The 24,539-nt window shown below is 43.2% G+C and overlaps 1 protein-coding gene and 1 pseudogene across 5 annotated transcripts in view; one reads left to right on the top strand and one right to left on the bottom strand.

The window, feature by feature from the left end:
* Positions 1-24,224, bottom strand: part of DHRS7B (dehydrogenase/reductase 7B) — a 68,539-nt gene extending 44,315 nt beyond the window's left edge. Inside the window, exon 1 of one of the 5 annotated variants that reach the window (XM_053563242.1) lies at positions 24,085-24,224. In XM_053563242.1, the coding sequence (XP_053419217.1) occupies positions 24,085-24,104 (20 nt within the window). In that variant the 5' untranslated portion in view covers positions 24,105-24,224. The remainder of the gene's footprint in view (positions 1-24,084) is intronic. The other 4 variants (XM_053563241.1, XM_053563244.1, XM_053563245.1 and 1 more) reach the window with 4 other exon arrangements.
* LOC128566383 (ADP-ribosylation factor-like protein 6-interacting protein 1) lies at positions 5,522-6,079 on the top strand (annotated as a pseudogene).
* Positions 24,225-24,539: the final 315 nt, after the last annotated feature.

Below are 24,539 nucleotides of genomic sequence, written 5' to 3'. Positions count from 1 at the left end.
AGAGAGGATTTCTGACATTGAAGATAAAGTCTTCGAACGCTCCCAATCTCTCAAAGAGGAAGAGAAATGGAGAGCAAAAACGGACCATTCACTCAGAGAACTCTCAGATAATTCGAAGAAAAGCAATATACGAATAATTGGGATTTCTGAGAATGATGAAGTGGCCTCGATGGGCACAGAGGCCCTTCTGCATGAAATTATGAAAGAAAATTTTCCAGACATGCCTAGAGAATCTGAAATTCAGATAGCAGACAGCTTCAGAACCCCAGTACGATTCAACCCCAATAAGTCATCCCCCAGGCATATCATAATTAGCTTCACTAAAGTTAATATGAAAGAGAAGATTCTCAAAGCAGCCCGGTGAAAGAAAACCATTACATACAAAGGAAAGAATAGTAGAATAACTGCAGATCTCTCTGCTGAAACTTTTCAAGCCAGAAGAGGGTGGTCATCGACTTTTAACCTCCTAAAGCAAAATAACTTTCAACCCAGGATCTTTTTTTCTTTTTTTTTTTTTTTTTTTTGTGGTTTTTGGCCAGGGCTGGGTTTGAACCCGCCACCTCCAGCATATGGGACCGGCGCCCCTACTCCTTGAGCCACAGGCGCCACCCAACCCAGGATCTTGTATCCAGCTAAACTGAGTTTCATCTATGATGGAGAAATTAAATATTTCAATGACATTCATATGTTGAAAAAATTTGCCATAAGTAAACCAGCTCTTCAGGATATTCTCAGACCTATCCTCCACAATGACCAACCCAATCCTATACCACAAAAGTAAACTCACTCAGAAACTTCAGATCAAACTCCAACTTCCACACTGGCGAAAGGATTAAAAATGTCCACTGGACCTTTGAAAAACTCGATACCCAAAATTCCACCAGACTTATCAATATTCTCCATTAATGTGAACGGCTTAAACTGCCCTCTAAAGAGGCATAGGTTAGCTGACTGGATACAAAAACTCAAGCCAGATATTTGTTGCATACAAGAATCACATCTTAACTTAAAAGACAAATACAGACTCAGGGTAAAAGGATGGTCATCCATATTCAGGCAAATGGTAATCAGAAAAAAGCAGGTGTTGCAATTTTATTTGCAGATACAGTAGGCTTTAAACCAACAAAAGTAAGGAAGGACAAGAATGGTCACTTCATATTTGTTAAGGGTAATACTCAATATGAAGAGATCTCAATTATTAATATCTATGCACCCAACCAAAATGCATCTCAATTTATAAGAGAAACTCTAACAGACATGAGTAACTTGATTTCCTCCAGCTCCATAATTGTCGGAGATTTCAACACTCCTTTGGCAGTGTTGGATCGATCCTCCAGCAAGAAGCTGAGCAAAGAAATCTTAGATTTAAACATAACCATCCAATATTTAGATTTAGCAGACATCTACAGAACATTTCATCCCAACAAAACTGAATACACATACTTCTCATAAGCCCATGGAACTTACTCCAAAATTGACCACATTTTAGGTCACAAGTCTAACCTCAGTAAATTTAAAGGAATAGAAATTATTCCTTGCATCTTCTCGGACCATCATGGAATAAAACTTGAACTGAGTAACAACAGGAATCTGCATACTCATACAAAAACATGGAAGTTAAATAACCTTATGCTGAATGATAGCTGGGTCAGAGATGAGATTAAGAAAGAAATCACCAATTTTTTGGAACAAAACGACAATGAAGACACAAACTATCAGAACCTCTGGGACACCGCAAAGGCAGTTCTAAGAGGGAAATTTATAGCACTGCAAGCCTTCCTCAAGAGAACGGAAAGAGAGGAAGTTAACAACTTAATGGGACATCTCACGCAACTGGAAAAGGAAGAACATTCCAACCCCAAACCCAGTAGAAGAAAAGAAATAACCAAAATTAGAGCAGAATTAAATGAAATTGAAAACAAAAGAATAATACAACAGATCAATAAATCAAAAAGCTGGTTTTTTGAAAAGGTCAATAAAATAGATAAACCTCTGGCCAACCTAATCAGAAAAAAAAAGAGTAAAATCTCTAATACCATCAATCAGAAACAGCAAAGATGAAATAACAGACTCGTCAGAAATCCAAAAAATCCTTAATGAATATTACAAGGAACTTTATTCTCAGAAATATGAAAATCTAAAGGAAATTGACCGATACTTGGAAGCACGTCACCTTCCAAGACTTAGCCAGAATCAAGTGGAAATACTGAACAGGCCCATTTCAAGTTCAGAAATAGCATCAACTATACAAAACCTCCCTAAAAAGAAAAGCCCGGGACCAGATGGTTTCACGTCAGAATTCTACCAAACCTTTAAAGAGAAATTAGTACCTGTATTACTCAACCTGTTCCAAAAGGTAGAAAAAGAAGGAAGACTACCCAACACATTCTATGAAGCAAACATCACCCTCATCCCCAAACCAGGAAAAGACCCAACAAGAAAAGAAAATTATAGACCAATATCACTAATGAATATAGATGCAAAAATATTCAACAAGATCCTAACAAACAGAATCCAGCAACACATCAAACAAATTACACACCATGACCAAGTTGGTTTTATCCCAGGGTCTCAAGGCTGGTTCAATATCCATAAATCTATAAATGTAATTCAGCACATAAACAAATTAAAAAACAAAGACCATATGATTCTCTCAATCGATGCAGAAAAAGCTTTTGATAATATCCAGCATCCCTTCATGATCAGAACACTCAAGAAAATTGGTCTAGAAGGGACTTTTCTTAAACTGATAGAGGCCATCTACATCAAAGCCACAGCCAATATCATATTGAATGGAGTTAAATTGGAATCATTTCCACTCAGATCAGGAACCAGACAAGGCCGCCCATTGTCTCCATTGCTTTTTAACATTGTAATGGAAGTTTTAGCCACCGCAATTAGGGAAGAACAAGCAATCAAGGGTATCCATCTAGGGTCAGAAGAGATCAAACTTTCGCTCTTCGCAGATGATATGATTGTATATCTGGAAAACACTAGGGACTCTACTACAAAACTCCTAGAAGTGATCAAGGAATACAGCAGCATCTCAGGTTACAAAAATCAACATCCATAAATCGGTAGCCTTTACATACACCAACAATAGTCAAGTTGAAAAAGCAGTTAAGGACTCTATCCCATTCACAGTAGTGCCAAAGAAGATGAAATATTTGGGAATTTACCTAACAAAAGACGTGAAAGATCTCTATAAAGAAAACTATGAAACTCTAAGAAAAGAAATAGCTGAAAATGTTAACAAATGGAAAAACGTACCATGCTCATGGCTGGGAAGAATCAACATTATTAAAATGTCCATACTACCCAAAGCAATATATAATTTCAACGCACTCCCTATTAAAGCTCCGCTGTCATACTTTAAAGATCTTTAAAAAACAATACTTCGTTTTATATGGAATCAGAAAAAACCTCGAATAGCCAAGACATTACTCAGAAATCAAAACAAAACAGGAGGAATTACACTACCAGACCTCAGACTTTACTACAAATCGATAGTGATCAAAACAGCATGGTACTGGCACAAAAACAGAGAAGTAGATATCCGGAACAGAATAGAGAACCAAGAGATGAATCCAGCTACTTACCGTTATTTGATCTTTGACAAGCCAATTAAAAACATTCAGTGGGGGAAAGATTCCCTATTTAACAAATGGTGCTGGGTGAACTGGCTGGCAACCTGCAGAAGACTGGGATTGGACCCACACCTTTCACCATTAACTAAGATAGACTCTCAGTGGATTAAAGATTTAAACTTAAGAAATGAAACTATAAAAATACCAGAGGAGGGCGGTGCCTGTGGCTCAAGGAGTAGGACGCTGGTCCCATATGCCAGAGGTGGCGGGTTCAAACCCAGCCCCGGCCAAAAAAAAAAGAGAAAAATACTAGGAGAGTGCAGGGAAAACCCTTGAAGAAATTGGTCTGGGTGAGTATTTTATGAGGAGGACCCCCCGGGCAATTGAAGCAGCTTCAAAAATACACTACTGGGACTTGATCAAACTAAAAAGCTTCTGCACAGCCAAGAACACAGTAAGTAAAGCAAGCAAACAGCCCTCAGAATGGGAGAAGATATTTGCAGGGTATATCTCTGACAAAGGTTTAATAACCAGAATCCACAGAGAACTCAAACGCATCAGCAAGAAAAAAACGAGAGATCCCATCGCAGGCTGGGCAAGGGATTTGAAGAGAAACTTCTCTGAAGAAGACAGGCGCGTGGCTTTCAGACATATGAAAAAATGCTCATCATCTTTAATCATCAGAGAAATGCAAATCAAAACTACTTTGAGATATCTAACTCCAGTGAGATTAGCCTATATCACAAAATCTCAAGACCAGAGATGTTGGCGTGGATGTGGAGAAAAGGGAACACTTCTGCACTGCTGGTGGGAATGCAAATTAATACATTCTTTTTGGAAAGATATATGGAGAACACTCAAGAGATCTAAAAATAGATCCGCCATTCAATCCTGTAATTACTCTGCTAGGCATATACCCAGAAGACCAAAAATCACAACATAACAAAGATATTTGTACCAGAATGTTTATTGCAGCCCAATTCATAATTGCTAAGTCATGGAAAAAGCCCAAGTGCCCATCAATCCATGAATGGATTAATAAATTGTGGTATATGTACACCATGGAATATTATGCAGCCTTAAAGAAAGATGGAGACTTTACCTCTTTCATGTTTACATGGATGGAGCTGGAACATATTCTTCTTAGTAAAGTATCTCAAGAATGGAAGAAAAAGTACCCAATGTACTCAGCCCTACTATAAAACTAATTTGGGGCTTTCACATGAAAGCTATAACCCAGTTATAACCTAAGAATAGGGGGAAGTGGGAAAGGGAGGGAAGGGAGGGGGATAGGTAGAGGGAGGGGGATTGGTGGGATTATACCTGTGGTGCATCTTACAGGGGTATTTGCGAAACTTGGTAAATGTGGAATGTAAATGTCTTGGCACAGTAACTGAGATAATGCCAGGAAGGATATGTTAATCATTGTGATGAAAATGTGTCAAATGGTCTATGAATTGAATGTATGATGCCCCAAGATCATATCAATGTACACAGCTATGATTTAATTAAAAAAATAAAAAATAAAAATAAAGAGATTGAGAATTGTTTCCAAAAAAAATAAATAAATAAATAAAGCTGTTCACACCATTCCCTGCTGGCTGCAGTCATCAGCTGCACCAGACGTCCCAACCCCATCACTTTTATCTCTTGCGTGATCTTTGTCTCTTGTGTGTCTCCTTTTCTCATTGCCCACCATTCCCACTCTGGTTTACTCTTTGCACTGGCTCTCAAAACACAGCAGTTCAAAGTTATATACAGTGAGCTATGATGAGGCCAGTGCACTCTAGCCAGGGTGACCATGCCTCAAAACAAAAACAAAAAACAGGCACTGGGATCACCATGCATTCTCAGAAGGCAGGTAGAATCAGAGGTTGGCTTGCATTTGCTGAAACAGCATCTCAGGGATGATTACAGAGGGAGATAACCATAGCACCAACTTGCTGGCTGCAGAGACTGCAAATCTGGGGAGAAGTGATGCTCATGATGGATAAAGTCCTCCACTGGGAAAGAGCCTGGTTTCCACCTGCCATCTGGGTATGGTTTCCTTGGTATTTCTGACTATCTACTACTATCCTAGATCCATCTGCTCTGTCCAGTGTTTCCTGTTTTGCTATGTTTTTGTGCTTGGCTGACTACCTTGTTCCCACTCTAGCACCTAGAAGTTTTGGCTCCAATAAATGGACTACTGAACAATAACAAAGACCCCATGAAATCTGCAGCAATCCTGTAAAAACTCGATGCAATGCTGTGGGCTGGTAGAAAGGCCTTTTCACACTAAAGGAAGAAAGCCTGAAATGTACTTCATGACCGTAATCATTTCTCTTGCTGAGGTTGCTTGGGTGGGACAAGTACACAACCTGCTTCTCACCCACCTGATAGTGACTTTCTGACTGTTGCTTCCTGGACTTAACCAACATGGAATCATCTTGAAGAACATTAGAATGGCCAAAAGGGAGATAAATAAGCTTCTCAAACAAAAAGAAAAATGAGTAATCCAACTGCTTTATTCAATGTGTTAAAAGAGTGTACACTGTCCCTGGGAACAGTTTCTACCATACTCTCTGGATACTAAAATGTTACAGAAATAGCACTTTGCTCTCCCTCGTTCTGCCCAGAGCTAACAGAAATTCAGTCCACCAAGTGCGGCTTTGTGCTAGTGTCTTCATGTGAAGTGTAGCTGGGTACATTCTCATCAGTCGGGCTTATATGGACAACTCATTAGTGAGTATAACTTATTTTGATTCTTCTTACCCAGTGTTAATTGAATTCTTAATTTTTAGACAACTTCCTTTAAAATAGTTAAACTGACCTTGGATAATCACTGGGGTTGATCTTTTCGTTAGCTGGATACAAGGTACTGTTCTGTGGCTACAGGCAGCGGGTTCTACTGTCTGCTTTCATATTCTGCTTGAAAAACAGACTTCAGGAATATAGAGACCAGGCTTACAACTTCTGATGAAGTGACCAATTATGACTCATTATTCAGTTTCTTTGCTATCGGAGAAGAATCCCCATGATTCTTTCCACTATTAGTAATTCCATGCCCTAGTGTGTGTAGGTTTCTCCTTTGTGCAAAACTTAGCAATTTGTAAGAAACATTGGTCTTTTCTCTCAAATGAGGGAAATCTGACATGTTTTGACCTATTGTCCCCCTGCACCAAGACTTAAGTTAGTAAATCCGTAAGGGCTTTTTAATAGCAGGCTTTCAAAAGATTATATTTAGGATTTTAGCTTAAATTTCACATTTTCAGCTGACTCTGGCTATAAGATACAGTACGTTAAGACTCAGATCTATGACCTTTACTCCAAGACTATCTGCAAAAAAGGCCAGAAGTCTTCTACATTTAGACAAGATTCATTTCAGTAGGAAATAATCTCATCTGACTAATTTTCGAGACCAGAATACGACTTTAAAAGTAATCCTCAAAATTCTCATTTTATTGTAATTATCTGGCCATTTCCGTCCCCATCGGTTTGGCATAGGAGACAGTGACTACACTGGTGTCTGACTTTTGTCTTAGATGTTGCTCTGAAAAACCAAGGGCTGTTGGTAACAGCAGAGTTGAGTAATAATAGTTAGCCTCTGGTCTACTTAGATTTTGTAACTCTTTGGAAAACTTTTTATAGTCATTCTTTCCTTCTCAGTAGACAGAATTTTATAGTAGTTGAAATCTGTAGGAATGAACCTCTGAGGGCCAAAAATGTGACATATTTGGGAACAGTTCTTAAACTGATTATATCTGTAATATAGTTTTGTGAATTTATTGCACTGATGCTGTAAAACCTGTGCCTTGTGCTCTATCTGTCCCTATTACTTGTTATTTTCTTCCCTTTCAACTGCTGTAAACAATGGTACCATTGTAGCAAACTTTTGATTTTTTTTTAATGTTTCATGTGAAAACTACCTTACCTTTACATTTGTTTCCTCGTTGTAAATAACTCCAACTGCCTATGCATATTTTTTGTGTACACTTGTTCTACTGATTCTTCTTACTTTTGCAGATTTAATCCTGAATTATTTCTTCTACTTTGTGTAAAAGGGGAGAATTTTTTAAAAGCTGGAATTAAAACAAAACACAACTACTATTTTGAACTCTTAATCAAGGAATTCACAGATCACCATCTCCAAAGGGTCTGTTACAGATTCCTCACCTTGTCTGCTTGGAGAGAGCACGGCTCTGTTTACTGTTGTTTCTTTCTTTCTTTTTTTATTAAATCATAGCTGTGTATATTAATGCAATCATGGGATACCATGTGCTGGTTTTATATACAATTTGAAATATTTTCATCGAACTGGTTAACATAGCCTTCATGGCATTTTCTTAGTTACTGTGTTCAGACATTTATATTCTGCATTTAGTAAGTTTCACCTGTTACTGTTGTTTCTTGAAGATGGACCTTTATATTTTTGCATTAAAGGATTACTTATCCAATCTTCTGTCTTGTTATTTATTTATTTTGTTTTTTGAGACAGTCTCAAGCTGTTGCCCTGGGTAGAATGCCATGGCGCCACAGCTCACAGCAACCTCAAAGTCTTGGGCTTAAGTGATTCTCTTGCCTCAGCCTCCCAAGTAGCTGGGACTACAGGCACCTGCCACAAGGCCCGGCTATTTTTTTGTTGCAGTTTGGCCAGGCTGGGTTCAAACCCTCCACCCTTGATATATGGGGCCGGAGCCCTACTCACTGAGTCACAGCCACTACCTTTTTTTTTTGAGACAGAGTATCACTATGTTGCTCTTGGTAAAGTGCTGTGGCATCACAGCTCACAGCAACCTCAAATGCTTGTGCTTAACCGATTCTCTTGGCTCGGCCTCTGAGTAGCTGGGACTACAGGCACTTGCCAGAACTCCCGGCTATTTTTTTTCTTTTTTTTTGCTGCAGTTTGGCAGGAGCTGGGTTCGAACTCGCCACCCTCAGTACACGGGGCCGGCACCCTACCCACTGAGCCATGGGTGCCACTCTATGTACTTATTTATTTATTGAGACTGAGTCTCAAGTTGTCACCCTGGGTAGAGTGCCACGGCATCACAGCTCACAGCAATCTCCGGCTCTTGAACTTAGACAATTCTCTTGCCTCAGCCTCCTGAGTAGCTGGTACTACAGGCGCCCACCACAACGCCCGGCTATTTTTTTGCTGCAATTTGGCCAGGGCCGGGTTTGAACCCGCCACCCTCAGTATATGGGGCTGGCGCCCTACTCACTGAGCCACAGGTGCCACCCTAGTCTTGTTTTATTTTTGAGACAGAGTCTCACTCTGCCACGCTGAGTAGAGTGCCGTGGCGTCATAGCTCACAGCAACCTCCAGCACTTGGGCTCAAGTGATTATCTTGCCTCAGTCTATTGTTAGAGACGGGTCTCTGTCTCAGGATGTTCTCCAACTCCTGAGCTCAAGCAATCCACCCACCTTGGCCTCCCAGAGTGCTGCGGTTATAGGCATGAGCCACCATACTTGGCCTTGTTCTGGTTTTTATTGGATATATTTGCTCAGAAGTTTTCCACTGCTAGGTCACAGCCTTCTCTTCAGCCTTAAGCCCAGATTTACCTCAGCTCTAGGAAATGATCATAATGCTACCTTTCCCAAACAGGAGAGCCACAGTGTAGTAAGGAGATATGCTAGCAGTGTAATAAGGCTGACTAGGGTTTCACAAGCTGTGAGATGAACCTCCACAAGCAGTGGTCCCCGTGATTTTGGCTCCAGGGGCTGGTTTCATGGAAGACAGCTTTTCCACAGATGAGGGGATGAAAGGGATCTGGCAGGAGGCAGAGACTCAGCAGGTGGTGCCAGTGACGAGGAGCAGTTGCAAACACAGGTGCAGCTTTGCTTGCTCCCTGCTCACCTTCTATGCGGCCCTGTTCCTAACCGGCCACAGGCTGGTACCAGCCCATGGCCTAAGTGTTGGGAACACAGTCCTAAACCATGCTGCTGCTGCAAGCCACTATGATTTGGCATCTCCTCTGGTCAAATTTCAGTGCAGTTTCCAGGGCTGGTGATGGTAGTTCTGCTTCCCTTCCTTGTCTCTACCTGTGCTCAGGGACATTTCTCCCTTCAAGGGCATGTAAAGCTTTCCATGAGTTAAAGCAGGGACAGGACTCCTGCCAGGGAACTTGAGATGTGGGGAAGTTGGTTGTCCACTATGATCTCACCTTTTCCATGTAGAAACAGTAAGTTGGGGGAAATTCTCCTTGCACTTGGGACTAGGCAGAATGCGGGTAGGGACACTGCAGATGTGTACATCCAGTTCTGTTTTGGAGTTTTTTCATTTCTCTGTGGTCCTGGGAACCCTTTCATCTCCATATTTGAGCTCTGGGATATTTCTGACAATACTCTCAGTACTGTATATTCGGTTTGGGTTTTCTACGTGGGAGAGTGAAGCCAGCTTGCTTCTACGCTGACATTTTGGAAGTGGAAGTAGTCCAAATGTATATTCCTATTACTCCACCCTTCTCAACAGTCCAGTGTTCAGTGGGCAGATTCCCAGGTGCACTTCAGAGCTCAGGCTCTGCCGTAGTCCAGGGCTTCACAGTCTCCACTGGAATGAGGCAAGCTGGCTTTGTCAATAACAATGGCAGCATTCAAAATCCTCTAAGATCACTGGCTCCAACAAGATCCCCAGCTCTATTCAGCAACTTGCAGACTATTAGTGCCACAAATATCCCAAGGACACTTCCTTTAAGAAACAGAGTGTTGGGCGGCGCCTGTGGCTCAAAAGGATAGGGCGCCAGTCCCATATGCTGGAGGTGGTGGGTTCAAACCCAGCCTCGGTCAAAAACCACAAAAAAAAAAAAAAGAAAGAAAGAAAGAGAGTGTTACTCGATAGCCTAGGCTACAGTGCAATGGCCTGATCACAGCTAAATGTAACCTTGAACTCCTGGGCTCAAGTGATCCTCCTGCCTCAGCCTTCCAACTAGCTGGGACTATAGGTGCCTGCCACCATGCTCAGCTAACATTTTACTTTCATGTAGAGACAGGGTCTCACTATGTTGCCCAGACTGGTTTGGAGCTCCTGGCCTAAAGCAATCCTCCTAAAGTGCTGAGATTACAGACATGAGCTACCCACATCTGGCCTCCTCAAGGACTTTTTAAAAAGTCCTTTTCTACTGCTAGAAATTAAAACTGATGATAATGGGCACAAAAACCCAATCACAGAGAAATTATTTCTCTCGGATGGCACCTGTGGCTCAGTGAGTAGGACCGGCCCCATATACCAACGGTGGCGGGTTCAAACCCAACCCCATCCAAACTGCAATAAAAAATAGCTGGGCATTGCAGCAGGTGCCTGTATCCCAGTATTGGAGAGGCTGAGGCAAAAGAATCGCCTAAGCCCAAGAGCTGGAGGTTGCTGTGAGCTGTGATGCCACAGCACTCTACCCAGGTGACAAAGTGAGACTCTGTCTCTAAAAAAAAAAGAAAAAGGGGTAGGGCCTATGGCTCAGTGGGTAGGGCGCCGGCCCCATATACAAAGGGTGATGGGTTCGAACCTGGCTCCAGTCAAACTGCAACAAGAAATGGCTGGGCATTGTGGCAGGTGCCTGTGGTCCCAGCTACTTGGGAGGCTGAGGGGAAAGAATCACCTGGGCGATTGGAGTTGGAGGTTGCTGTGAGCTGTGTGACGCCACAGCACTCTACCAAGAGTGATAAAGTGAGACTCTGTCTCTACAAAAAAAAAAAAAAAGAAAGAAAGAAAGAAGAAATTATTTCTCTCAAATAATCCTATCTGGGCTCGGCGCCTGTTGCTTAGTGGTTAGGGCACCAGCCACGTACACCGGGGCTGGTGGGTTTGAACCTGGCCATGGACTGCTAAACAGCAATAACAACTACAACAAAAAAAATAGCCAAATGTTGTGGTGGGCGCATATACTCCCAGCTACTTGTGAGGCCGAGGCAAGAGAATTGCTTAAGCCCAAGAGTTTGAGATTGCTGTGAGCTGTGATGCCACAGCACTCTACCAAGGGTGACATAGTAAGACTCTGTCTCAAAAAAAAAAAAAAAAAATCCTATCTGCATATTTTCATCAAATACTGCACATCAATTAGAAACTTCAAAGAGGAGATGCCAGGGCGGGTGGGATGGCTCATACCTGTAATCCTAGCACTCTGGGAAACCAAGGTGGGTGCATTGCCTGAGCTCACGAGATCAGCCTGAGCCAGAGGGAGACCTCATCTCTAAAAATAGCCAGGCGTTGTGGCGGGCGCCTGTAGTTCCAGCTACTTGGGAGGCTAAGGCAAGAGAATCACTTGAGCCAAGAGTTTGAGGTTGCTGTGAGCTATGATGCCACAGCACTCTACCCAGGGCGACATAGTGAGACTCTATCTCAAAAAAATAAAATAAAATAAAATAAAATAGATGCCTTTGAAAGCATCTTCAATGAATGCCTTTGGCTATTTGTGCCGAGTTAAATTTTAAAATGTTGGGGTTTGGGGGGCGGCGCCTGTGGCTCAGTGAGTAAGGCGCCGGCCCCATATGCCGAGGGTGGCGGGTTCAAACCCAGCCCCGGCCAAACGGCAACAAAAAAATAGCCGGGCATTGTGGCAGGCGCCTGTTGTCCCAGCTACTCGGGAGGCTGAGGCAGGAGAATCGCCTAAGCCCAGGAGTTGGAGGTTGCTGTGAGCCGTGTGACGCCACGGCACTCTACCGAGGGCAATAAAGTGAAACTCTGTCTCTACAAAAAAAAAAAAAAAAAGTTGGGGTTTGGAAAAGGCCATATCCTTAATTTCAGTCTTCTGAGAAAAAAATGATACTAGATCACTGCAAAACTTCTCTTGTAAGAAACACATTGCCTCATTCTTCCCAGGACCTCTGGCCTGCTGTCAGTTGTCCAACCATACCTTCCTTCTTGGTAAGAAAGTGAAACTCTGTCTCTAAGAAAAAAAAAAAAAAGAAAGAAACCAATTTTGTTCCTTACAAGTCAATGTTTTTTCCACTGATTTTTTTTTTTTTTTTTTTGAGGCAGAGTCTCACTGTGACACTCAGGGTAGAGTATGGTGGAGTCATAGCTCATAGCAACCTCAAACTCTTGGGCTCAAGCAATCCCAAGTAGCTGGGCCTATAGGCACCCACAACAATGCCTGGCTATTTTTAGAGACAGGGTCTCCTTCTTGCTCAGGCTAGTCTCGAACTCCTGAGTTCAAGCAATCCACCCACACTGGGCATCCCAAGTGCTGGGATTTACAGACATGAGCCACCACATCTAGCCTAAATAATTTCTCTTTAAAGTCTATCTTGCTCTTTGCCTAAGATCAAGCAAGTTACTAGCTGACATTTTTCTATTGATATATAAATAAATTGTGAATGATATTTCAAATGTTTATTGATAGGTATACAACAAACTGTTTTTGGAACCAGGAAGACCTTTAATCAAATACCAATAATCAGACTAACTAGGTGAGTGCTTTTGGACAAATTATTTAAAGCCAGTTTCCTCCTCGACAAAATATATGAGTATATGTAATGTTAAGAGACCTTGTATTCGGCCTAGATAAATGGTATGATTACTACCACAACTGCTGGGATAGATAATATGAGAAAGGGTGAAGAGAAGGTAATCTTCCTTGCCATGCCCAAAAACTAATGGGCAACCAAGTTAACTATAGATACTCCTCAATTTAGATGGATTATGTCTCAATAAATTCATCCTAAACTGAAAATGTGCTAAGTTGAAAACACATTTAATAAACCTAATCTATGGAACTTCATAGCTTAGCCTATGTAATAAATAGGCTTTAAGGTAATAGGTTTTTAATAAAGTATTGACTATCTTATGTAATTTATTCAATACTGTACTGAAAGTGAAAAACAGAATGGTTACTACTCAAAGTATGGTTTCTACCAAACAGATGTTACTGGGTTGTTTTTCTTTCCATTCTTGTGATACTTTACTAAAGAGAATATTATCCAACTCTATCCATTACATCTTTTTTTTTAGAAACAGAGTCTCACTTTATTGCCCTCGGTAGAATGCCGCAGCATCACAGCTCACAGCAACCTCCAACTCCTGGGTTCAGGTGATTCTCTTGCCTCAGCCTCCCAAGTAGCTGGGACTACAGGCACCCGCCACAACGCCTATTTTTTTTTGTTGCAGTTTGGCCGAGGCCAGGTTTGAACTTGCTACCCTCGGTACATAGGGCTGGCGCCCTATCCACTGAGCCACAGGCGCCACCCAATTACATGTTTTTTTTGTGTGTGTGGTTTTTGGCCGGGGCTAGGTTTGAACCTGCCACCTCCGACATATGGGACTGGCGCCCTACTCCTTGAGCCACAGGCGCTACCCTACATCTTTTTTTTTTTGAGACAGAGTCTCAAGCTGTTGCCCTGGGTAGAGTGCCGTCGTATCACAGCTCACAGCAACCTCTAACTCTTGGGCTTAAGCGATTCTCTTGTCTTAGTCTCCCAAGAGCTGGAATTACAGGTGCCCACCACAACACCCAGCTATTTTTTGGTTGTAGTTGTCATTGTTGTTTGGCAGGCCTGGGCTGGATTTGAACCTACCAGCTCCGGTGTACGCCAAGCCATATCCATTACATCTTAATACAAAAGAAGTAAAGTCTCTATCTTATTTTATGGCTAAACAGTATTCCATACACCATAGTTTATTAATCCATTCACAGATGCTACCTTTGCATCACTGAAAAGCTGAAAAAGCATTAAGGTGAACCACCCTAATTTGGAGGCCATCTGTAGTTTAAATTTCCTGATTTCTCCTTACCTACCATTGGACAATAAAGTGATCTTTTTTAATTTCCCTTTCATTAATGTGGATGCTTCTACACAGTACAGTATTCCACTACATGTAACACACTAAGAAATGCAACACATTTTCCTAGAAAACTTGCATTGAAATGCCTTTTTTTCTTTTTAAACAAAATTGTTGAAGTGTTACTGATTGGGGAAACACTGCATTAAGTCCCAATTTTGAAATTTATATAATACATATATATTTTTTGAAAAAGAGTCTCACTTTGTCATCCTAGGTAGAGTGCTGTAGCGTTACAGCTCACAGCAACCTCAAACTCTGAGGCTCAAGTGATTCTCTTGCCTCAACCTCCAAAGTGGCTGAAACTATAGGCGTCCACCACAACGCCAGGCTATTTTTTAGAGACGGGGTCTTGCTCTGGTTCAGCCTGGTCTCGAACTTGTGAGCTCAGGCAATCGGCCCACTTTGGCCTCCCAAGTGCTGGGATTACAGGTGTGAGTCACTGCGCCCGGCCTTATAATGAATTTTTTTAAAAATCCACTAGAGTAGTGGTATTCTCCACTTTTTCTCAACAGATTCCTTTGGAAATCTGATTACTACTTTTTCTCTGCTAAAATGCAATTATATAAAATTGTAGTAATGATTTCGGGAGACCCACAAACCCCCTGAGCCCATCTGTACAGCCCAAGTCCGAATACCTACCTTTGCTGGAGAATCCTTCTGTAGGGCAAATATTTACCCCTTAAACCTGAGTGAATTAGTAAACCTGAATTTTCATAACCCTAAATCCCTTAAACCAAGACAGTGTAGCAGTACAAATAACATGTAAGTCACTGCAGGTCCTCCTCCTGGGGCAACCAATTTGGGAGTCAAAATGCTGCTACCACTTAATTCTCTGCTAGACACTGGAACCTCACCATATTGGACCCCAGCATCCTCACCTAGAGAATAGGGAAAGAACTTTCATTCTACCTGCATCTCCAGACAGTTATGAGATAAGAGACAGAGTTCACAGTTCCTCATACAACAAAAGGGTTACATGATGAATGAGGTCTATAGGAATTATTCGCCCACAGCTGATAGAAGAACCCTCTGCTGCTGCTGCACATCTATTTCAGGTGAATGTTTCTCATCCTGAAAGTATGAAATTACATCAAGAGAAAGCCCAGAACTGCCTGATGCCTCCAGCCACAGCTCCTAGAACACTTGGTTGCAGCTGACCTGTCCATGAATAGTCTCTCTCTGGTGGCCTCATAAAAGCTACTTGATGTTCCTTGTGCCAGGTAAAATCTCAATGTGGAAAAATTGAACAAATGTTGAATAAATGAAAAGCATACAAAAAGAGCACATTAAACACTTTTAACACTGCAGGCTCCCTCACCATACTCCTATCTCAGTTCTCAGAAAACTGCGACTTCAGGACCTCAATTGCTATCCCAAAGAGTCAACAGCCCACATGAACTACAACTCATGTGCAAGATGCTGGACTGGGCCTCCGGTGGGTGCACACAGGTATATGAGAACCACTATGCAACTATCATAATTCATAAATCTCTGAGGTAAGATGAGAGAAAAAAGTTCACCCTCTGTAAAGACCTGACAATTGATACGAAAGGAGAAACAGTGCTCTTTCCAGATGCTTTTTATATATTACAAAATGACATAAGGTCTAATGTCACAACCCTTCATTCCTTTGAAAAATGTAGTAGAAAATACTATAGATGCCAAATCCTCAAGCCACAAGTATATTTTTATTTCTTTCTTTTTTTTTTTTGAGACAGAGTCTTATTATGTTACCCCCGGTAGAGTGCCATCACAGCTCACAGCAACCTCAAACTCTTGGACTCAAGTGATTCTCTTGCCTCAGCTTCCCAAGTAGCTGGGACTACAGGCACCTGCCACAATGCCCGGATATTTTTAGGAATAAGGTCTCGCTCTGACTCAGGCTGGTCTTGAACTCATGTGCTCAGGCAGTCCACCCACTTTGGCCTCCCAGAGTGTTAGGATTACAGGAGTGAGCTACCACATCTGGCCTATATTTTTATTTCTAATATAATTAATCTTTTGCTTGTTTTGTGGCTGTTTCTAATACCTATGACAACTTAAATTTAGTGAAACAATATCACACAGATGTCCAAATCATACTAAAAAAATTTTTTGCCTAGCCGAGCGTTGTGGCGGGCGCCTGTAGTCCCAGCTACTCGGGAGGCTGAGGCAAGAGAATCGCGTAAGCCCAAGAGTTAAGAGGTTGCTGTGAGCCGTGTGACGCCACGGCACTCTACCAAGGGCGGTACAGTGAGACTCTGTCTCTAAAAAAAAAAAAAAATTTTTTGCCTTTTATCATATGTAACTATTAAAAAAGAAAAATATTGGGCGGTGCCTGTGGCTCAGTGAGTAGGGCGCCGGCCCCATATGCCGAGGGTGGCAGGTTTGGACCCAGCCCCGGCCAAACTGCAACAGAAAAATAGCCAGGCGTTGTGGCGGGCGCCTGTAGTCCCAGCTGCTCGGGAGGCTGAGGCAAGACAATCGCGTAAGCCCAAGAGTTAGAGGTTGCTGTGAGCCGTGTGACACCACGGCACTCTACCCGAGGGCGGTACAGTGAGACTCTGTCTCTACAAAAAAGAAAAATATTAATAACAATTACTTTTTTTTTTTAATAGAGTCTCATTTTCTCACCCTGGGTAGAGTGCTGTGGCTCACAGATCATAACAACCTCAAACTCTTGGGCTTAAGCAATTCTCTTGCCTCAGCCTCCCAAATAGATGGGACTACAGGTGCCTGCCACAACTTCTGGCTAAATAGAGACTGGGTCTCACTCTTGCTCAGTCTGGCCTCCAACTCATGAGCTCAAGCAATCCACCCTCCTTGGCCTCCCAGAGTGCTAGGACCATACTTGGCCTAACAATTACTTTTTTTAGTATCTGGAATCTGCCAGACACTGAGCTATCCAAACTCCATATTCACAATCTCATAGCCTCCTCACAGCAATCCTATGAAGAGAAGTATGATAGTTATTTTCATTTGCTAAATAAGAAAAGTGGTGAGTTGGTGAGTTCAAACCCAGCCCTGGCCAAAAACTGCAAAAAAAAAAAGACAAATGGTGAGCTATAACCAATCCGACTGTTTCTGAACCTCATTTCCATTTTGTGTGTGTCACTTTCCCTTTTCTGTCCATAAAAATTATCTGACCATGTGGCAGCCTTGGAGTCCCTCTGAATCTATTCTGGTTCAAGGGCCTCTAAATTCATAAATAGTTCTTTGTGCAATTAAACTCTGTTGAATATAATTTGTCTAAAGTTGCACACACAAAAGGAGGATACCCCACAAGGGTGAGGTCAAGGAGAACAGGTCTTCTCATGGAGACCACGAGGATACACCTGCAGGGTCCTCTCCATGGTGACTCAGCTCTTGGGAATTTATAGACTTAACTTCCTGGAACTTGGAAATTTCCACTTCTGTGAAGGGGGCTGGAACAGCATCTCCCACTTAATTCCAAATGGCCAATAAAACAGGTACCTATGGGTTGGAACTTTTTGACTGGAAATAAAAAGGGAAAGACCAAGCCAGTTGGGGAACGCGGCCATTTGGAATTCTTCTATGCCATAAGCTCCTGGCCGGTGAATAAAGCCCTTCCTCTTATAAACAGGGTGTTTGGGTGCTCTTTCTCTCCGTTGGGCCTCGTCTTCCTGCAACATTAGGAGTTCGAGACCAGCCTGAGCAAGAGTGAGACCCCCATCTCTACTAAAAATAGAAAAATTTGCCAGGCATTGTGGTGGGTACCTGTAGTCCCAGCTACTAGGAAGGCTGAGACAAGAGGATTGCTTTAGCCCAGGAGTTCGAGGTTGCTGTAAGCTATGCCACAGCACTCTACCAGGGTGAGAGAGTGAGACTCTGTCTCAAAAAAAAATTTTTTTTTCTTTTTAAAAACACCAATGTGCCCATAGTTCAATGGTTAGAGCAAAGGCCCCCATGCACTGGGGGTGGCAGGTTCAAAACCGGCCAGAACCTGCTGACCCAAAACCCAACTTGAATAAAGGTAAGACCTCATCTCTACTAAAAATAGAAAAACATCCTTGTGATGTTTCTTAAGGACTTTGGCAACATGTAAATAACATGTAAAGCAAGTTTTTATGATTAAGGAGTCAAATTTATTGAATTTTATTATTGAAAGTTGAAACTTAACATGTATGAACAAAAACCAATAAAAGAATATGCTCTTTTCCTCATGAACAAAAATAAAAAATAAATAAAAATAGAAAAACTGGGCTTGGCGCCCATAGCCCAGAGGTTAGGGCACCAGCCACATGCACCAGGGCTGGTGGGTTTGAACCCAGTCCCAGTCTGTTAAACAAACAAACAAATAAAAAAATAGCCGGGTGTTGTGGTGGGCGCCTGTAGTCCCAGCTACTAGGGAGGCTAAGTAAGGCAAGAGAATCGCTTGATCCCAAGAGTTTGAGGTTGCTGTGAGCTGTGATGCCACAGCACTCTAATGAAGGCAACAAAGTGAAACTCTATAAAAAAAGAAAAAAAGAGGGCGGTGCCTATGGCGTAGTGAGTAGGGCGCCAGCCCCATATACTGAGGGTGGCATGTTCAAACCTTGCCCAAGCCAAACTGCAACAAAAAATAGCCAGGCATTGTGGCAGGCACCTATAGTCCCAGCTACTCGGGAGGCTGAGGCAAAAGAATCGCCTAAGCCCAAGAGATGAAGGTTGCTGTGAACTGTGATGCTACAGCACTCTATCGAGGGCGACAAAGTAAGACTCTGTCTCTTTAAAAAAGAAAAAAAAAAAAAAACTAACTATGGACTTCATTCGACCACTTGAGGGCAACTTAACCACAAGCAGCTATATGGAACTCACTTGAAAACTATCTCTACTCTATAATCCCATATTGTCCAGTATTATGGACATTGCCATAGTCCAACATTTTACTGCACTATAAGTGTAAGCCAATTTTTTTTTTTTTTTTTAGCTCACAGCAACCTCCAGCTCTTGGGCTTAGGCAATTCTCTTGCCTCAGCCTCCCAAGTAGCTGGGACTGCAGGTGCCCGCCACAATGTCCAGCTAATAAGCCAATTTTTAAAACTGAATTTTCTTTGTTACTAAAAGGGAAAAAGGTCTTTTTTCTCCTTCCCTATTCTTATGGCATTTCTTTGAAAACCAAGTTGACCACCCAAGGGACTGTAAAAAACTGGTAAACATACAGAGGTGATCGACATAAGGAACTTCCATTGAGTATATGTGGTACATATTCAGTCTGTGAAAATAAGGTCAATTGGCCGCACACCTGTATCTCAATGGTTAGAGTGCCGGCCCCGTGCACCAGCAGTGGCGGGTTCAAACCCAGCCTGGGCCTGCTAAACAAAAAAAAAAGAAAAAGAAAATTAGGTCAACTAGTAAGACTCTACAATATTTGTAAATCCTTCCTCTTGTCCCTTTGAATATGTATGTAGATCTTTTGTCTTTTTTTATGAGATAAGGCCTTGCTCTGTTGCCCAGATTAGAGTGCAGTGACGTAATCACAGCACACGCAGCCTCAAACTCAGGTGATCCTACAAACTCAGCCTCCCCAGGTAGCTAAGACTACAGGTGTACCTCACCATGCCTGGCTAATTTGTTAATTTTTTTTATAGAAACAAAGTGTCACTAAGTTGCCAATGCTGGTCTCAAGTGATCTCAGATCTGGTCTGGATGCCAATCTTATTTTTATTTATTTATTTTTTATTTTTATTTTTATTTTTTGTAGAGACAGAGTCTCACTGTACCGCCCTCGGGTAGAGCGCCGTGGCGTCACACGGCTCACAGCAACCTCTAACTCTTGGGCTTACGCGATTCTCTTGCCTCAGCCTCCCCAGCAGCTGGGACTACAGGCACCCGCCACAACGCCCGGCTATTTTTTTGTTGCAGTTTGGCCAGGGCTGGGTTTGAACCCGCCACCCTCAGCATATGGGGCCGGCATCCTACTCAATCTTATGCATGGTGGAGAGAGTGTGTCTTATTCCTGTTTGCATCCTATGTGGCTAACATAGGGCTTGGGCCATAGTGAATCTAAAAATATCTGCCAATTAAGTCTCACATTTAGGTATTTATCCCTCTTATCCTTGACCCTCTCCTATGGGCAATCAAAGATCTGACCACACATTTGAGGCTAGGAAACTGGCTCTAAGACAGAGCTGAAAAAATAGATGTGATCTGTGGAGCTGATTACATGTTCTGAGAAACAAATAAACCAAAAGTGGGGAGCAGTATTGCTCTCTGGATAACATCCCTACCTACATTTGGCATCTGGCCTTACAGCATTGACCACCTTTGGGCCACACAGGCCTTTCAGTAACTACAAGCTCTTCCTAGTCCAGTGGTTCTCAACCTGTGGGTCGCGACCCATTGTAACTGTATTAAAGGGTTGCGGCATTAGGAAGGTTGAGAATCACTGTCCTAGTCTCAAGGCTTCATACATGCCCCTCCCTCATCCTGGTAGTGCCTTGCCCAATTTAACTCCAACTCAGTCCTTGAGGTCCCAGCTAAATAGTGTTTTCTCAGGAAAGCCTTCCTCTCTCTCCCTATTCCGCCCCCTCCCAATTACTCCATTATATGTTCTCAGAGCATCCCCTACTGTCTTCCATGTTTCACAACCATAATTAATATTTAGTTTTAATTATCTCTTTACTGTCTATCTCCCTTGCTAGATTTATAAGCAATTTGAGGACAGGTGCTATGTCTGTTTTGGTCATCACTGTATCTCCAACACCTAGCACATTGCTAGTACAGCAGGGGTTCAATAAATATTTATTAAATGAAGGAAAAAAAATGAAATATGTAGATAAACACTGGGTTTGTAATGACATGGCCCTGCCTTTACTAGCTCTGTACCTCTGGATAAATTTCTTACCATCTCTGAGCCCATTTCTTCCACTATAAGATAAAGTTCCTACTTCACAGAGTTACTATATTATTTACTAATCCAGTAGAATGCTTAGCACAATGCCTGGAACATAGCAAACACCAAATAAATATTAATTGTTATTATTATTAAAGAAAAAATAGGGCACATACATGGTAAAGAAGACACATTCCATATCCCTTAACTAGGGGACTCACACAGCTCTTTTTATGCAAGCATACTGTTGTTGCAAAACTGAATAAAACATGTATTTTAAGTACATGCATTCTATAAAACAACCCTGAAACAGGGATCCGCTTATAAAGTCAAGCATCTTTCTGAATATAAAATGGTCATGTACCCACTAACTGGCTTGCATACTTCTGTGTACAGGGTCCAGTTTTTTTCAAAGCAAAGCACACCAAGAATTACTTCAGGCAGCAAGGTTCCGAAACTTGGCTTCAAAACCTCAGTCCAGCTGAGTTGCCCTTGTCCCAAAATATTCAAATAAGGCAACATGCTTCTATTTATTTTTTATCATAAAACAGGATCTCGGGCGGCGCCTGTGGCTCAAGGAGTAGGGCACCGGTCCCATATGCCAGAGGTGGCGGGTTCAAACCCAGCCCCGGCCGAAAATCACAAAAAAAAAAAACAGGATCTCACTGTCACCCAGGCTGCAGCACAGTGGCATCATCCTGGCTCACTGCGATCTCAAGCAATTCTCTAAGGCCTTCAAGACAACCCTTCCTATAGCAAACTCCATGCCTTGGGCGGCGCCTGTGGCTCAGTGAGTAGGGCGCCGGGCCCCATATGCCGAGGGTGGCGGGTTCAAACCCAGCCCCGGCCAAATTGCAACAACAACAAAAAAATAGCCGGGCGTTGTGGCAGGTGCCTGTAGTCCCAGCTGCTCGGGAGGCTGAGGCAAGAGAATCGCGTAAGCCCAAGAGTTAGAGGTTGCTGTGAGCTGTGTGATGCCACGGCACTCTACCTGAGGGTGGTATGTGAGACTCTGTCTCTACAAAAAAAAAAAGAAAACTCCATGCCTCAATGAGAAAATGTCCCTTCACTCTGGTGTTCATTAGCGTCCCAGCATCACCATATCCACCCACCTACCCCACTTCCCGTTGCATTCCCCAACAGACCCTTTTAATTTCTTCATCTAAAAATGTAACTAAAACAGGGCAGCACCTGTGACTCAAAGGAGTAGGGTGCCAGTCCCATATACCGAAGGTGGTGGGTTCAAACCCGGCCCCAGCCAAAAACTGCAAAAAAAAAAAAAAGGACTAAAACAGTGCTTTCCTCTTAAATAAATGACACAGTATATGCCATAAATTAGTAAATGGTAACTATTGTTTTAGTGTTTCTACCAGATCACTAATCAACATACGATCCAGAAAAAAATACAAAGAGATGCTTTCCAAAGATATAAATGATTTTCTTCAGAGCCTGTGGTTTTGTTTGTTTTTCTTTCTTTTCTTGAAACAAGAGTCTCACTTTGTCACCCTCTGTAGAGTGATGTAGCATCATAGCTCACAGCTACCTCAAACTCTTGGGCCTGGGCGATTCTCTTGCCTCAGCCTCCCAAGTAGCTGGGACTACAGGCGCCCGCCACAACGCCTGGTTTTTTGTTGTTGTTGTTTCAGTTGCCATTGTTGTTTAGCTGCCCTGGGCCGGGCTCGAACCTCCCAGCCTCGGGTGGATGTGGCTGGCGCCATAACCACTATACTACAGGTGCAGAGCCCAGATTATCTTTTAAATGTAATTTCTTTAACAAAATCCCCTTCAAAAGTAACATTTTGTACTTGAATGAACAGAGAAGCTTTGCAGAGGCCTGAGTTTAAAAGCCTGCCCCCTCCCCACAACTCTGTTATAAACACCTGGTTTTACCACTTCACCCTGTTAATGGTGAAGAGGAAGAAAAGCTCCAAAACAGCCATTCTGGTGCGTACTTAAAATTGGATCTTTTTTGCTAATTCTAACTCTGTATCACCAAGCTAAAGAGAAGATCCTTTTTTCATCTGCCACTGCTCTAGAAATTCACTTTTTTTTTTTTTCTCCCCCATGCAAGTTGGAAAACCTGAAAAGCACTTTCTGGCAATTCCACTAAGAGAAGCATTCTGCTCACTAAACATGTCCATATGAAGCCCACAGTTACTTCAAAAGCAACTTCTCACCACGCAGTTCACCATACGATGGGTTTGGGAACTAAAGTGAGAATTACATGCGTGCAATTTGTTGAATGCTTATTATGTGCCGGACGCTTTATGAGTGGGCGTTATTACCCCCAAAGTTACAGTTGAACAAACGGACGCTAAAGGTTTAAGACACATGCCAAAGTCTCACAATCAGGAGTGGCAAAGCAAGGGTTGGACGCCTATGAAGTGGGGATGAGCAAGCGTCAGTACCCTGCCCCGCCCTCTGAAAAATGGGATCGCCTTTGCTAGTCCGAACTATCTGTCACCAGGCTAAGGTACCGCTGGCCTCCAGCGCCCCAGCCCTCAGTCATGCCGCCTGCACATGCTCTTGGGCCTCCGCGTACGTCGGTGCAGAGAGGGAGAAATAAACAGGCGCGAGCCAAGAGTGCGCTGGGCGCCGCGGCCTCTTAACACACACACTGCCCGCGCTCAGGACGCACTGCCGCACCCGAGTCCGCCGCGCACTCGGAGACCTCAGGGACCCGCGCCGGCTCCCGGAAGAGAACAGGTCGGAGCCGGGACTGCAGCCGCCGCGGCCGACCCAAGTCCGTCACCGGAGTTCGGCGCCCCCGGGACACAGAGGCCACCGGGAGCTGGCGTGCTCCCTCAGGCCCGCGGCCTCGGCTCGGCCCCCACTCTTCTTCCCCTCCCCCGCCCAGGATTCGCCTCAGCTCAAGGCCAACTCCTGTCCCCTAGCTCCAGAGGTTGCCTCCTCCCCAGCACCCTACCTGGTTGCTGGAAAGACCATAGTCAATCAACTTCATCCTCCCGCCTGGAAGGTGACGCGCTCCTAGGCGGCGCTGCCGCAGCCAGTGCTAGCGCTGCGGCTGCGCATGCGCGTCGGATTTGCTCCCTTCTCTGCTGGGCGGGCCGGCAATGCTCGGAGTCCCGGATAATGTCCTCCGGTCTGGGTGCTTTCCCTTCGTCTTCCCCGGGAAATGTGAAAGGTCGTGTTGGGGTTCCGTGGACATGTAGGGAAAAACAAATTTACCGCAAGGTAAATTCTCATTGGTCTCCCAAATTTTCTCTAGAAATTCCCTCTAGAGGGAGAGGGAGACCATTGAAAAAGGAGAGGCTGGGTGGCACCTGAGGCTCAAGGAGTAGGGTGCTGGTCCTATATGCCGGAGGTGACAGGTTCAAACCTAGCCCCGGCCAAAAACCAAAAAAAAAAAAAAGAAAAAGG

The sequence above is a fragment of the Nycticebus coucang genome, chromosome 15, assembly GCF_027406575.1.
Source record: "Nycticebus coucang isolate mNycCou1 chromosome 15, mNycCou1.pri, whole genome shotgun sequence".
Lineage (NCBI taxonomy): Eukaryota > Metazoa > Chordata > Mammalia > Primates > Lorisidae > Nycticebus > Nycticebus coucang.
Note: the sequence above shows the minus strand (reverse complement) of the source record. Positions and strands in the feature narration are given on the sequence as shown.